This window comes from Hydractinia symbiolongicarpus, chromosome 11, assembly GCF_029227915.1.
Source record: "Hydractinia symbiolongicarpus strain clone_291-10 chromosome 11, HSymV2.1, whole genome shotgun sequence".
Lineage (NCBI taxonomy): Eukaryota > Metazoa > Cnidaria > Hydrozoa > Anthoathecata > Hydractiniidae > Hydractinia > Hydractinia symbiolongicarpus.
The window spans coordinates 13476542-13489517 of record NC_079885.1 but is presented as its reverse complement, the minus strand read 5'-3'; the positions used below and the strand labels follow the sequence as shown (position 1 = coordinate 13489517).

At 33.8% G+C, this 12976-nt stretch overlaps 1 protein-coding gene and 1 long non-coding RNA gene across 2 annotated transcripts; both read right to left on the bottom strand.

Annotated features, from left to right (window-relative positions):
- Positions 1-543: 543 nt before the first annotated feature.
- LOC130613863 (ER membrane protein complex subunit 7-like) lies at positions 544-1627 on the bottom strand. The gene is made up of 2 exons (XM_057435222.1): positions 1594-1627; positions 544-1471 (listed from the first exon to the last, which is right to left on the bottom strand). Exons 1-2 carry the CDS (start codon positions 1610-1612, stop codon positions 768-770), a joined length of 723 nt encoding a protein of 240 aa, XP_057291205.1. The 5' UTR covers positions 1613-1627; the 3' UTR covers positions 544-767.
- A 4192-nt stretch (positions 1628-5819) lies between these two features.
- LOC130613867 (uncharacterized) lies at positions 5820-12478 on the bottom strand. Its single transcript, XR_008975758.1, has 2 exons — positions 11261-12478; positions 5820-6184 (listed from the first exon to the last, which is right to left on the bottom strand). It is a non-coding gene; the product is annotated as an uncharacterized LOC130613867 (long non-coding RNA).
- Positions 12479-12976: the final 498 nt, after the last annotated feature.

Here is a 12976-nt window from a genome sequence, read left to right as displayed (position 1 = left end):
TTTCAGTTCAGTATTAGAGTGATTATGAAATATAATTGAGTAATTACAGAAGGGTGCAAAGCGTGCGCACTGTAATTCGGATTTTATAAATAAAATTGAGAGGAGATCTAATACTGCCCTCTCACCCACGCCAAATGTATAACACCATTTATTCTATTGTTTAGGACTCATACAACAGCAACAACAATACTGTCAACATAACCAATGGTCAACAAAAATTTGTGTTGTTGAAATCAAATTGTATATCATTAGTAAAAAAAATGTAAAATGTATGCAATTCAAATAATGCGTTTTCTTTGATGGTAAGAGTTATTCGACATTTTCTGCTTGATTGTTATTGTTGGATATCAGATAGTGTTACCCCATGACGGACAGGTATTTATAGGCTCCATGCACCGATCGCCGATTAGGTTATGAGATTTCGGTATTAGATCTTTTCTCGATTTCATTTATAAAATCCCAATTACAGTGCAGAAGCTCTCGCCCTTCTGTAATTCCTCAATTGTGACCTGCTCATTTGAACCATGTAATTGCACAATAAAATAAAGTAAACAACAGATTTTTATTCCGAAAAATAAAACACATCATATACTTCTATTATCATCTGGCCATTACAACATTTTTTATTCTAAATTATTTGGCTACTTTAAACATATGCCACCAGAGGTACAGATAACCAAGATATAGAAATAACATATTCCATTCGTGGCTGCAGAAAAAAAAAGCATTCTTATTCTAGAAAGATCTTCAGGCCAAATAAACAAGAACTACCTCTTCTTGGCAGACCCTCTAGAAGGAGTTTTAGCACCAACAGTTTTTTTTTTTTCAACACCACCAAAGTAGTTCGTAATCATCTCTGAGATATCTGGCATCTGCTTCTGGTTATTAAACATGCTCATTTGCGATTGCATTTCTTTTTGTGCCTCTGGATCGGCCATAGACATCAATTTTGGCATAACAACAACAAATAAAATTGGTAGTACCATCATTAATACCATAGGATTGAACAGGAAATCGGTAATTTTCCATGATTCTCGGATTTCAAAAAATGCTGCTTGTTTTGATGCAACAAATCTTAACGGATATGGCACAACTTGTACTGCATTTGGCTGAAGAAAGTTAACATGCCTGGCACGTATTTTTCCACCCTTCGTGATATCAATCCGGTATCGAGGAAAATCATAATTAGAAGACCCTACTTCAACTAAATAAGAGCCGGGCGGCACAGAGTGCACAACAAAAGTGCCATCTACTTTTAAAAAACCTTTATAAATTCCACCATTGACTAAAATAACCAATCCATTCATCCATTCAGCTGCATAGTTCTTTAATCCAACAACTGAAACCTTGCCTTCAATTTTAAAACGTTGTACAGGAATCTCTTCGGCATCTGTTGTTTCACAAAACAGCAAAATGAACACAAATATCGGCAAAATCAATCTACTACAAATCAACATGTTTACTGATGTATCTAAAAAATTGTTACATATTAATTTAATATTTAAGGTCATCACACAAACATCACATATATACAACTTCAGCAAAAAAGATTGTCGACAAACAACAGTAGTTTAATAAAAATTGCCAACATACACCACAATAAACAGGCCATTTTGTAAGATTTTTGGTAGGGGTGCGATGACACACTTCAATGATTTTGTATGTGCACATACGGTGCGCTGTGATCTTAAAAAATTAAGAATGAAATTATGAATGAATTTTTAAGAATGAAAGTAAGAAAATTATTTTACCGCCGTACACCACACAGAGGTTATTGTTTTGGTGTGGGAAACATACGAAGAGCTAATTCCATCAAACTTCACGGCCTGGAATTTAAACCTATGTAGGAAAAATTATGAGTGAAGTCATTAATTAACCTTTTTTACTACTTGTGAAATAAACAATATTTAATGTGAATTGAATTACGGAAAGTTTAACAGCGACTGATAATGTTATCTAAAATTAACCCTAACAACACTAAAATAATATTCTGTTACTATAAAACTTTCCAAAGTAATTCTCCAGAAAAGGAGTATAAAAAAATATTGTAGTAAGTTTTTATATATATAAAGCTTGAACTATAAAATCACAAAAACGCTACTAAACCAAACAGAACATACAAATATCACTGTATTCCTTTAACAATATCTATAATAATTATTTTGGGCAAGTCTTCTTAGTTACACTACCCCATTCCGCAGAGTCTGAAAACACTCGCGAAAAAATAAATTACATGAGTCCAACAAATGACATAAATTTAATCTGAACAACATAATTATTACCTTCTTCATTTACGCGATTTAATTTTTTTTTCTCAATTATGATTTCTACTCTCTCTAAAATACAATTAGTTATCGTGAAACCAATCTGAAAAAACTTGGGGGAAAATTAAGATACACATTATTGTCATAACTCCCTCCTTTGTTATGCTTATTATAATATATCATATATATCATATATTATATGATGGTAAAATACGCTTACTAGCTAAAATGTAATAGTGCTGATCATCACTTTAAATAGTCTGCTGTATAGGAAATAATATCAAAAAACAAGGTAAAATATGTTTGTCGTAACACCCTCCTCTGTATGATATTACATATTATATTTTTTTGTCCCTGTAGTTTAAAAAAAAATACCTAATTAAAATGTATTGTAATATTGCAAGACTGTTGTTAAATAGACCATGGGATGGGAAAAATACATGCTAAAAAACAAGGCAGGATATGCGTTACACCCTCCATTGTTATTTCAAAGGATTTTACTTGCTGTGAGAGTTCAAACATTGCCAACTAAACTATATATATATGGTCCCTAAAAAAATTTTGCACACATGGGACTTAGGTTTTCTTAAAGACTGCGTGGAAAACATTAAAAGAGCACAACATTCTTTATTAAAATAGTTTTTTTATAAGTGGGAGGAGAATAACTTGCTGTATAAATTTCCAAACAGAACAAATATAACTTGCTGTAAACTTCCAAAACAAAACATTCCACCTTGAATTATTTTAATAATTCAAAACAAGAGAACAAATTTATTCAATTTTTTTTGGGGTAAAGAATTTAAGCAAAAATATAAGGAAAATTATGGTTGTCATAACACCATCTCAACCAACTCCGTTTTGCCAGCTAAAAATACTTTTACGCGAAGTTTTAAAGTTATGCTGCAGAATTTATTTGCAAAGTTTTGTTAAGAAAAAAGAAATAAAATGTTTAGAAGGATAATATTTTCTAAAAGGCCACAGTCATGTAAACAAAAAACATGGGCCTGAAACTTTTTTAATAACAATAGTTTTGTGCACGATTTTATTATTCTTTTGCGTCATGTTTTTCTAAAACAAAATAGCATAGAATAAAATGTTAAAAAATATATTTTTAAAAACATGCCAAGTTTTAAAGATATTAAAAAGATGCATGTAAAACAATTTTAAGAACAATAGTTTTGTGCGCGATTTATTGTAATGTTTTGCGTAGTTGACAAGTCATTAAATTTATTACTTCGTGTTAATACCTGAGGGAATTTGATTTAAAAAATAAAACTTGAAGTTGCAATTACAGTACTGTTTTATAGCAAAGGTTCAAATTCTAATCCACCTTAGAGCAAACTCGAATTAAAATCAACTAATGAATACAAAGCCCTCCTAAATAATATAAGAATCAATTATACTTGTTCAGCTGAGTGAGGCCATTTAAGATTAAAACAAAACATTTCTCATAGCAGTAAAGAACAATAGAAGTAACCAATCAAAAAGTATTCTAACCATAAGAAATTCGTTTGCAAATCAGCATAACTGTTCCCACCTAACTGTCCCAATTTCCCTGTGGTAAGAAAAATTATGCTGGGTCTTCTGGCTAGGATTAACAATCTTACAATCATCAGGTTTAAAAAAGTCTTTTGAAGCACTGGTATGGTCGTTTTTTGGAGAAAAATAAATAAGTAAAAGAGAAAAAGAATATTTGACGATAACGGAATAATTTTTTAAGTAATGATTTTCATGATCCATTGTTAGGGTTGTTATTATTAGCCACCATTTAACTTTCCATAATTAAATTAACATATAAATACTGTTTGTTCCACAAGTAGTCACAAAATTTAATTAATGACTGTTGACTCACAACTTTTTTATATCTGGGTTGATATTCCCAGCCGTGAACATCGCTGGAACTTGTACCAACCCTGCATTCCACAACAAAACAGCACCCCTTGCGGTGTACAGGGACAAGGGCATTTTGTTACTTCACATTTTCATAACTTTTATATTTCCGGATCCCTCACAAAGCTTAGGGTGCAGGACGTATCGTCCAGGTGCTTTTTTCTTATTGATAGGTCTAAATCTGCAAATAATTAAAAAAAATGATTATACCATCTAAAATAATCATGGACAATTAAATTTGTATTAAATGTAAAACGATGGTTAAGACAGTCCTTCAGCCTTGTTCTATATTCACATTAGTTACTAATATATTTTATACATAGTTGTTATCTCTATAAGTGTGTCTGTATGTCTGTCTGTGACAGGCAAAGTGGATGTCTTCATTTTCCTTTCATGTTGCCAAAAAATGCATGTCTAATATGTTAAATTTTTTGACGTTACGGTGTGACGTCAATAATACTACTTTAACGTCAATATCTTATATTGAATTAATGACTCCATTACAATGCACCTAACTTGGAAACGAGGTGGTGACGTCAATGATTTTTCACTGCGTGGGTAACTAGGGACCACCTGGGACCGATTTGAGTAAGTCTTCCAAACCTGGGTCCCTGAATCCGTTTCGGAATGGATGGGTTGATGACGTCATCAAAAAACCTTCAAACCCCAATATCACTGCAACCGTTTGTCAAAAGTACATGATCCTATACATTTTCTTGATCAGCGTTTCAAGATCTAAGCGATAAAGGCAACAGGTATACAAATTTTCAAAAAATATTTTTAGGTTTTGACGAGTCATTGCTGACGTCAGCAAAATTTTTAAACCCCTATATCTCATTAACCACTCATTAAAAGCACATGATCATACACATTTTCTTGATCAGCGCTTTAAGCTCTACACAATAAAGGCAACATGAAAACAGGCTTCAGAATTATTTTTTTGTCAATGGGTTGCTGACGTCATCAAAATTCAAATAACGCTTTTTTTTATTTTTATCCTGCCTCAGTGGATTTTTCCACAAGCTTTATCGACAAGTCTTATATAATAATACCCATGTTTGACAGGCAAAGTGGATATATTTATTTTTCTTTGCAGTCACCAAAAAATGTATGTATCAAAGCGGATACAAGATTTTTTTCTCCCTAGGCGAAATGTTAAGCAGAGCGAAACATACTCGTATCTTTTGTGAAGGGAAACATGCGCATACCACTGGAGATGTAGGATGCGCAATTGCCAATTTACCTATCTTTGCACTGAAAATTTCTTAGCGAGGACATTTATAGGTCCGGTTTTTAAGTTATTCAGTTACCAAAATTCTGTAAAACAGTAGATGTTTTTGTCAAATTGGATTAAAACCTCTAAAATCCAGAATTGAAATCGAGGCCCATATTAATAAGCTAGCAACTTTTTTTGCTTACGTTTTTTTAAAACCTTGAGGATTAAATTAACATCTAAGAGTCTTAGAAGTAGTCATGGACAAACTGAAGCTCACAGTCAAATTGATCAAATTGCTAATGCTAACCAATTATAACAACAATCGAAAAAAAATCAAAACAGACAGCTATATAAAATAAATTGCAGTACACTATTTGAAGAAGACCTTGAAACCAAAGAATATGGGGAATTTAAACATCAAGAAAATTTAAAACTAAATTCACAATTAGTACTGTAAATAACATGTATTTTAACCATAGCTAAATTACATACAATTAATAAAAAAAAATACATTTATATTTATATCTATATAGCATTCTAAAAAACACTGAAACAGTTTAAAAAAAACAATCTACAAAATTTTGTAAACTCCTCAATGCAAGACCTTTCATGCTAATTTAATGAAAATCAATTGCACAAAAAATAACTTCCAAACAAGTTTAATAAAAAGTTAAAATATATTGATGTTTAAAAGCAATCAAAATAAATAACAAAGTAGTTAAATGATAATATTTGAATGTTTCAGCATGTACGGTTTTCAAATTACTCTCTTGCACTTGTTGAAAAAATGCTGGCTACGTTGATCACAGCTGATCTGGAAAGAAAAAATTCTCAAAAAGGAACAAGAATACTATTTCAGCACACTTTTACTAAAAGTGGGAACCAGCAATATTTTGAAGTAACCACCAGAGAACCACCAGTATTTTAAAGTAACCAACAGAGAACCAGCAGTATTTTTAAGTAACCACAAGAGAACGACCAGTTGAATAGATAAAATGAAATAAACGCAACTATCGCTTCGAATGTGAAACATTTTATAATGTACACAACAGTTCATGACCCATTTTTCTGAAATGTTTATGTCTGGTGTGACTCAGGCTTTATGAATTAATAAATGTTATGGAGAAACATTGTGGCATTGCTTTTAGTATCTACGATCTCAGCACAAGCTTTAAACTGGTGCTTAAAATACTTGAATAAGGCCTCAGTTTGAAGGAGGTACAAAAAAGACAAATCAAAATGAAATTTGAAGCACAAGATATATAAAGCTAAATACCCTTCAATATTTTCATCAACTGATATATACATATTTATTTTATCACTCAGAGCAAAAGAAAGCAAGTTAGTACAGGCGTAACCCTTTTCATACTGGGATTTTGTTAAGTGTGTTTGAATTTTTAGGAGAATTGCTATTGCTACCTTGAATGATATTTTGTGTTTAAGGCGCGAGTATACAATAGAAATTGGTATTTTTTTTAAAAAAAAATTTTTCAGTGATTAGATAGAAAAACATCTTGGCTTTAAAATGGTGCAAAAATATTTTTAGAAAAATTTTTTTAGGATAGATTATTATCCCCCCAAAATTTTTTTTTCACAAATTACTTTTTTGTTATGGGATAAAGATCAAATATTTGCTCACATGTAATCATCTTGGGTATTAATTTTTACTACTAATTCTTACTCAAAGAGGAAAATGATTTTCGTATGTAGTTAAAAGATTCTTTTGAAGTTTTTCTCCTATTTCCCATAAGGATATTTTCTTTTTCTTTTTTGTCTTCCGAAGTTGAATATAATTTACTGTGAAAAGCTTGGCAAAACTAGTTTATTAGTTAACAGCGAATAAAAATGTCCTATCGTCATAAAGCTTTTATATCATCAAAAAAAGAAGAAAATCCAAAAAAAATATTTGACTCGCCAGCTAAAAGAAGATTAAAGCAAAAGGTTTCTACTGCCAATGGCCAAGCTAGCACTAGTCGAAATATTTTTGTTTCTAGACTTTGTTTTTGTTTTACCCATACTCAACTGTGTATAATTGCGAATGTGAGCAAACACGTGCAGCATAAACAGAAGATGTTAGAAAAACCTGTTAACAAATAGTCGTTACCATAGTGATCAATTATTATGCAGAAGTATAAGATTTCTGTAAGAAACTTAAAGCTCTTTTTCACAGTGTTAAATTTTTAAGAGAGTATCACTTACGTTTTAAATCTCTTTTACAAAACTATAAAGGATGTGGGAGGGAGACCACGCTTAGCGTGGAGAGGAATGTTTGATCTAAAAATGCTTTTTTTTCTTCTTGAGAATGAGTAGAACGCGAGTTATGATGAGTTTTCTGACAATTAGAGGTTAGAAATTGTGGAAAAAATTTTAATACTAAATAACTCCAAAAATAAAAAACATTAAGAAAAAATTAAAAAAGCGTTTTTAGATCAATGTCTTGTGATCACAAAAAAGCAAACAGCAAACTTGAGAAATTAGTAGTTTTGTAAAAGAGATCGCATTTGTAGGAGAGGGGTCATTTTTTTTTCGTGTCTATTAAACCTTCAAATTTTATTTTTTCTTAATAATTTTTATACCATTATATAGGTAATCATATAGGCTTTCTAAAAATATATACATTAATATATCAAAATAACGTTTTGGTGAATTAAAAGCATTTTAAAATATCACACCTTTTCTGTACACTCACGCCTGCAGGAGGAAAAAATTATCAAGACAATCATCTATGGTGTAAAATCATCTGGAAATCAGGCAGAACGTTGTCTACGAAAAACTGCCAAATTATTTCAAGAACCATACCCGGAGGTATATGAAACTGTCTGCAAAGACATATACGTTGATGACTGTATGTCAGGCTGTCCAACAATGGATCAAACGTTACAAGAGTAGATGAATTGGAACTACTTCTAAATCGTGGTGGATTCACACTCAAAGGTGTCACAATATCTTGGAAGAAGCCACAAGAAAATTTATCAAGTGATGGACTCACGCTGTGTGTGGCTGGTCTTCTTTGGTATCCAAAGGTAGATGAAATTTCCCTCGATATCAAAGATCTTAACTTTACAAAGAAACATTGTGGTCGCAAAGTGAAGCAGATCACACAAATATCAGAGCAACTCATCAGACAGAATTGCGCATCAAAGATGGCAGAAATCTTTGATATCTTAGGAATGTTAACTCTTATTACTGCCACGATGAAAATGGAGCTCCTTGAGGTCGATTTGGATATCACACTTTCAAATGACGGATGAAATAAAAAAGATCCAATTTTGACGAGCAGTTGTTCCAGATCATGCAGAAAGTCTTGACGCATCCACATTAGATTTTGGAGATGCCAGCCAATCACTGGTTTGTGTTCATTCCATTCAAAAGAAAAAGTAAGTGATTTTCTTCTCAACCCATTTTTGCAAAATCTCACTTAATTCCAGACAGTATATCACAGCCTCGAGCAGAGTTATTCGCAGCTATTGTCAACACACATTGTGGTGAAGTTGTAAGAAGATCTCTTCATAAGATCCACATGAAAGCCATCAAATTTAAAGTATGCCCTGTTGGTGCTCATAGCATGCATGGTAAAGTCAAGCGTAAGATTTGTCAAATAAAAGTTTCACTTGAGAAGAATTTACATAATTTAAGATTGTCGATTATTAAATGGAAAACAATAGCATCATCCATTGCAAACAGTATTAACAACCTACCTTTGGCTCTTGGAAACAACAAATCCAATTTTGAAGCCATGGATCTGATAACCCCTAATCGTTTAGATTAGGTCGAAACGACAAACGAAGTCCGATTGGAAGTATGAAAGTAGCTAACAATTACGATAAAATTCTGAGAACGAATAAGAAGATATTTGATACATGGTATGAGAATTGGTTAATTTCACATGTTCCCAAATTAATGGATCATCTGAAATGGTTCAGATCGGATGTCAATGTTCAAGAAGGCGACATAGTTTTATTTTAAAACAAGAATCAATTTTAAGTTCGAATTAACAATTTGGTATGATCAAATCAGTCAATGATGGCCGAGACGATAAAATTAGCAAAGTTTTTGTTAAATATCAAAATAACAATGAAAACGTTGACTGCGAAACACATCGCTCAGTTAGAAACTTAATATTTATTCATCGAATTGACGAATTGAATTTGTACGAGGAACTATACAAAGCTGCACAGTATTCCGATTCCAAGTTTCTGAATGACTCAAGTTATTGTTCAAAACAAAGTACAAATTTTATCATCGTTGGGGAGTGTTGAGTCAGTGTGTTTAGTGTAAAAATTTAATCACCTGTTTGTGTCTTTGTGTTAATTAAATGTCAATTTAATTTAATTGTAGAGTAAACTCTATAGGGAATTTATATTTGTTTATTTACAAGCAGATTTTTCAGTTCACTTGTTCACTTGAAGTCACTGAGGTGATCCCATCCTTTTATTATGCAAAATGTTGTAATAATTGTGCTAATGTGTGATACTATATTGGTTAATTGAACAATAATATAGTAAATGGATCTAAATGAAAATTTAGTTTAGCGTCAATTCGTGTAAGTTTGCTGGCAGGTAAGTTCGTAACTTGTAAAATTAAGTCATTAAGAGTCATGTTATGCAGCACAAATTGAACTATTGTTTAGTAAAAACACAGCCACGTAGTAGAAGTGTATGGTGTTTAAAATCAGTTTTACAGAATGTAGGTAAACTTACACAACTATATACAGGGTGACCACTAATGAAACGAGAACAAAAGTAAGGATATTAAGGAGAATTAAGGAGACAAATTGACATTTAATGTTACATACTATGTTCCATGATAAGAAAATTATACATATTATACAAATATTCAGATGAATTATGCCCTGAAAGATAGAAAATATAGGATTTCAGGTAACAGAGAAATATCTCTTATTTCACTGGTGATGAACAATCCATGAACATATTTCCAAAAAAGGTACGATCAGAAAAATTAAGAAATAAGGAGAAATTAAGGAGAATAGCTAAATTTTCAATTTTTATAAGTATATTAAAGTACTTTTAAGGAGATTTTCTTTTTGTAAGGTTATTTAAGGAATTTAAGGAGGAGTGGTCACCCTGATATATATGTTTAAGATCAGTTAAGACCAGCAAATATTTTTAAGAGCTGTCAGGGCTGAAGACTAGAACCCACCCACCTTTCCAGTAACGTACCTGATTGTGTTAAAATAACAAATTTTCTCTTTGTTTCACTATGTAAGAACCAAAATGGTCCACAGTTAATTTAATTCAGTTAAGCAGTAAGGTTATGTACCTCTAATTTGAGACAATATTGCACTGACAATGGCTCTGCATTGGCAGCCACAATCCCTGACATAATATTATTATTGAATTTTAAGTTTATTGGCAGTTTTCCACTCCCTCCACAATCAATGTTGTTGCAAAGAGGATGTACAGGGAATGAATGTTATCATGTTTTTCCTCTTTTGGCAATGGGGAATTAAATGTTACCATAGCTCCGGGTTAAACCAAGCCATGTGAGGGAAATTGGGGAGCATCCAACCAATGGCCCACCACAGTGTGCATCCTGCATGCACACTGTGGTGGGCCATTGGTTGGATGTTGCAGGGAGTTGTCTGGCAGAGCGCGGATTCTAATTGGGTCTGCGTAGCTCGAAATGAGCATTAAATACTTTAGGACTACCCATCCAAGCCATGGCCCTTGGAAATAATAGACAGGGCATATCCCTCGATATTTGTGAGGCTAGCCATGTAAAATATGCACATCTATTCTGCTATCTATCTCATATTTGTGTGATGTTTGTAGCTTCTCTGTGATCGAAAGGCGTAAAAAAGAAAAAAGTGATTTTAAATTTAACACTATAACTAAATACAGTATGTCTATAAAAGGGAACAATCTGTTACCGATATTACAATTTCTTTTTCATAGACATCGTGATCATGTTGGCTTGGCTAAACGCGTTCACCTTCAACAATCTTCGAACCCGTAATGGTTCCATCGGCTCGTACACGATATCCAGAAACTATTCCGTCCGTAGTATGTGCGACGACGACGTGCGGATTACAAATGAGTTAGCAATAATCCGAGAAAGTTGAACTGTTAAATCGATATTTTAGTTTATGTTAGGGAATAATAGACAATAACCATGGACAATAACATTGTATATATTATTTATGTTTCAGATCAACATTGCATAATTATGACGCAAATGGTTTGATTCCTATCTATGTTGATCAATTTGTTTAATCTTACTGAGTAGAGCTTCATACAATATGCCGTCTGTTGATTGCCCAGTCCCCGACTGCTCATACGCTACACCAGATCTGGACCCCGTCATTGTTGCTGCTTTGCAACTACCCACGCCACCACCCACTCTAATGGTAGTTTCTCCGCCTCATCCTCCGCTAAAATCGAGCGCGTGAAGCGCCCAACCATCACATTAGCCGGATCATCAGAAGACTGGACATACTTTCTTACCCGATGGAGGGAATACAAAACAGCTACAAAGATCACAGGCAGGGACGCTGTCTTGCAGTTATTAGAATGCTGTGATGAACAGTTACGCAGGGATTTGACACGATCAACTGCTGGTATGCTGGCAGATAAAAGTGAAGATGTTATCCTCTCGTCAATGAAATCCCTCGCCGTTCGAGAAGAAAACGTAATGGTCGCTCGCGTAGCCCTCAACAACATGTGTCAAGAACCTGAAGAATCGATACGATCCTTTGGTGCGAGATTAAAAGGACAGGCTGGCGTTTGCAAATACACCGTATCGTGCCCTGAGTGTAACTATGACGTTGACTATACAGAGCATATTCTGCGAGACGTACTTAGTCGAGGCATTGCAGATCCAGATATCCAGCTGGAACTCCTCGGCCACACCAACCAGGAGATGCCCCTGGAGCAGGTTATGAAATTCGTCGAAACAAAAGAAGCTGGTAAGCGATCTGCCACGCGTTTACTTGACAGTCATCAGGCTAGTGTCATACACAGTCAATACCGAAAGGGAAAGCGAGACTCGTTTACCAAGCCCAAAAATGATGTCGACTCCAAACGAGACACTTCGTCACAGAAATGCGGATATTGCGGAACACATTGTCATAGTGGTAATTCATTACTGTCCAGAAAATCTTCCTGCCCCGCATTCAGTCACTCATGTGGACACTGTCAGCGCCTACATCATTTCGATCATGTGTGTCACAACAAGGACAAGAAAAACAAGGATAAGAAAGCTGATCAGACTGCTCTTGTTGAAGAATCCGTTAACACCTTCAACTCACTCTGTTCTATGAATCTTAAGCAGAGTAGACCAACCCAGCAGACCATCACTGTCACGACAAGCGTAAGAACATGTGGAAGAAAACTCCATCTCAATCGCAGCCATTCCTTAACCTAGCTGTCCGAATCGCTGATACTGATTACGAGGAATTGGGGTTTACAATCCCTCACGGAACTAGAGAATCGCCCATATCCATCCCAGCAATGGCAGACACTGGATGTCAGAGTTGCCTCATCGGTTTCAAATGGGTGCAACGTTTTCACCTTAATATAAAAGATCTTATTCCGGTCCGCATGAAAATGGATGCAGCTAATGGACAAGCCATCAAGATACTAGGTGC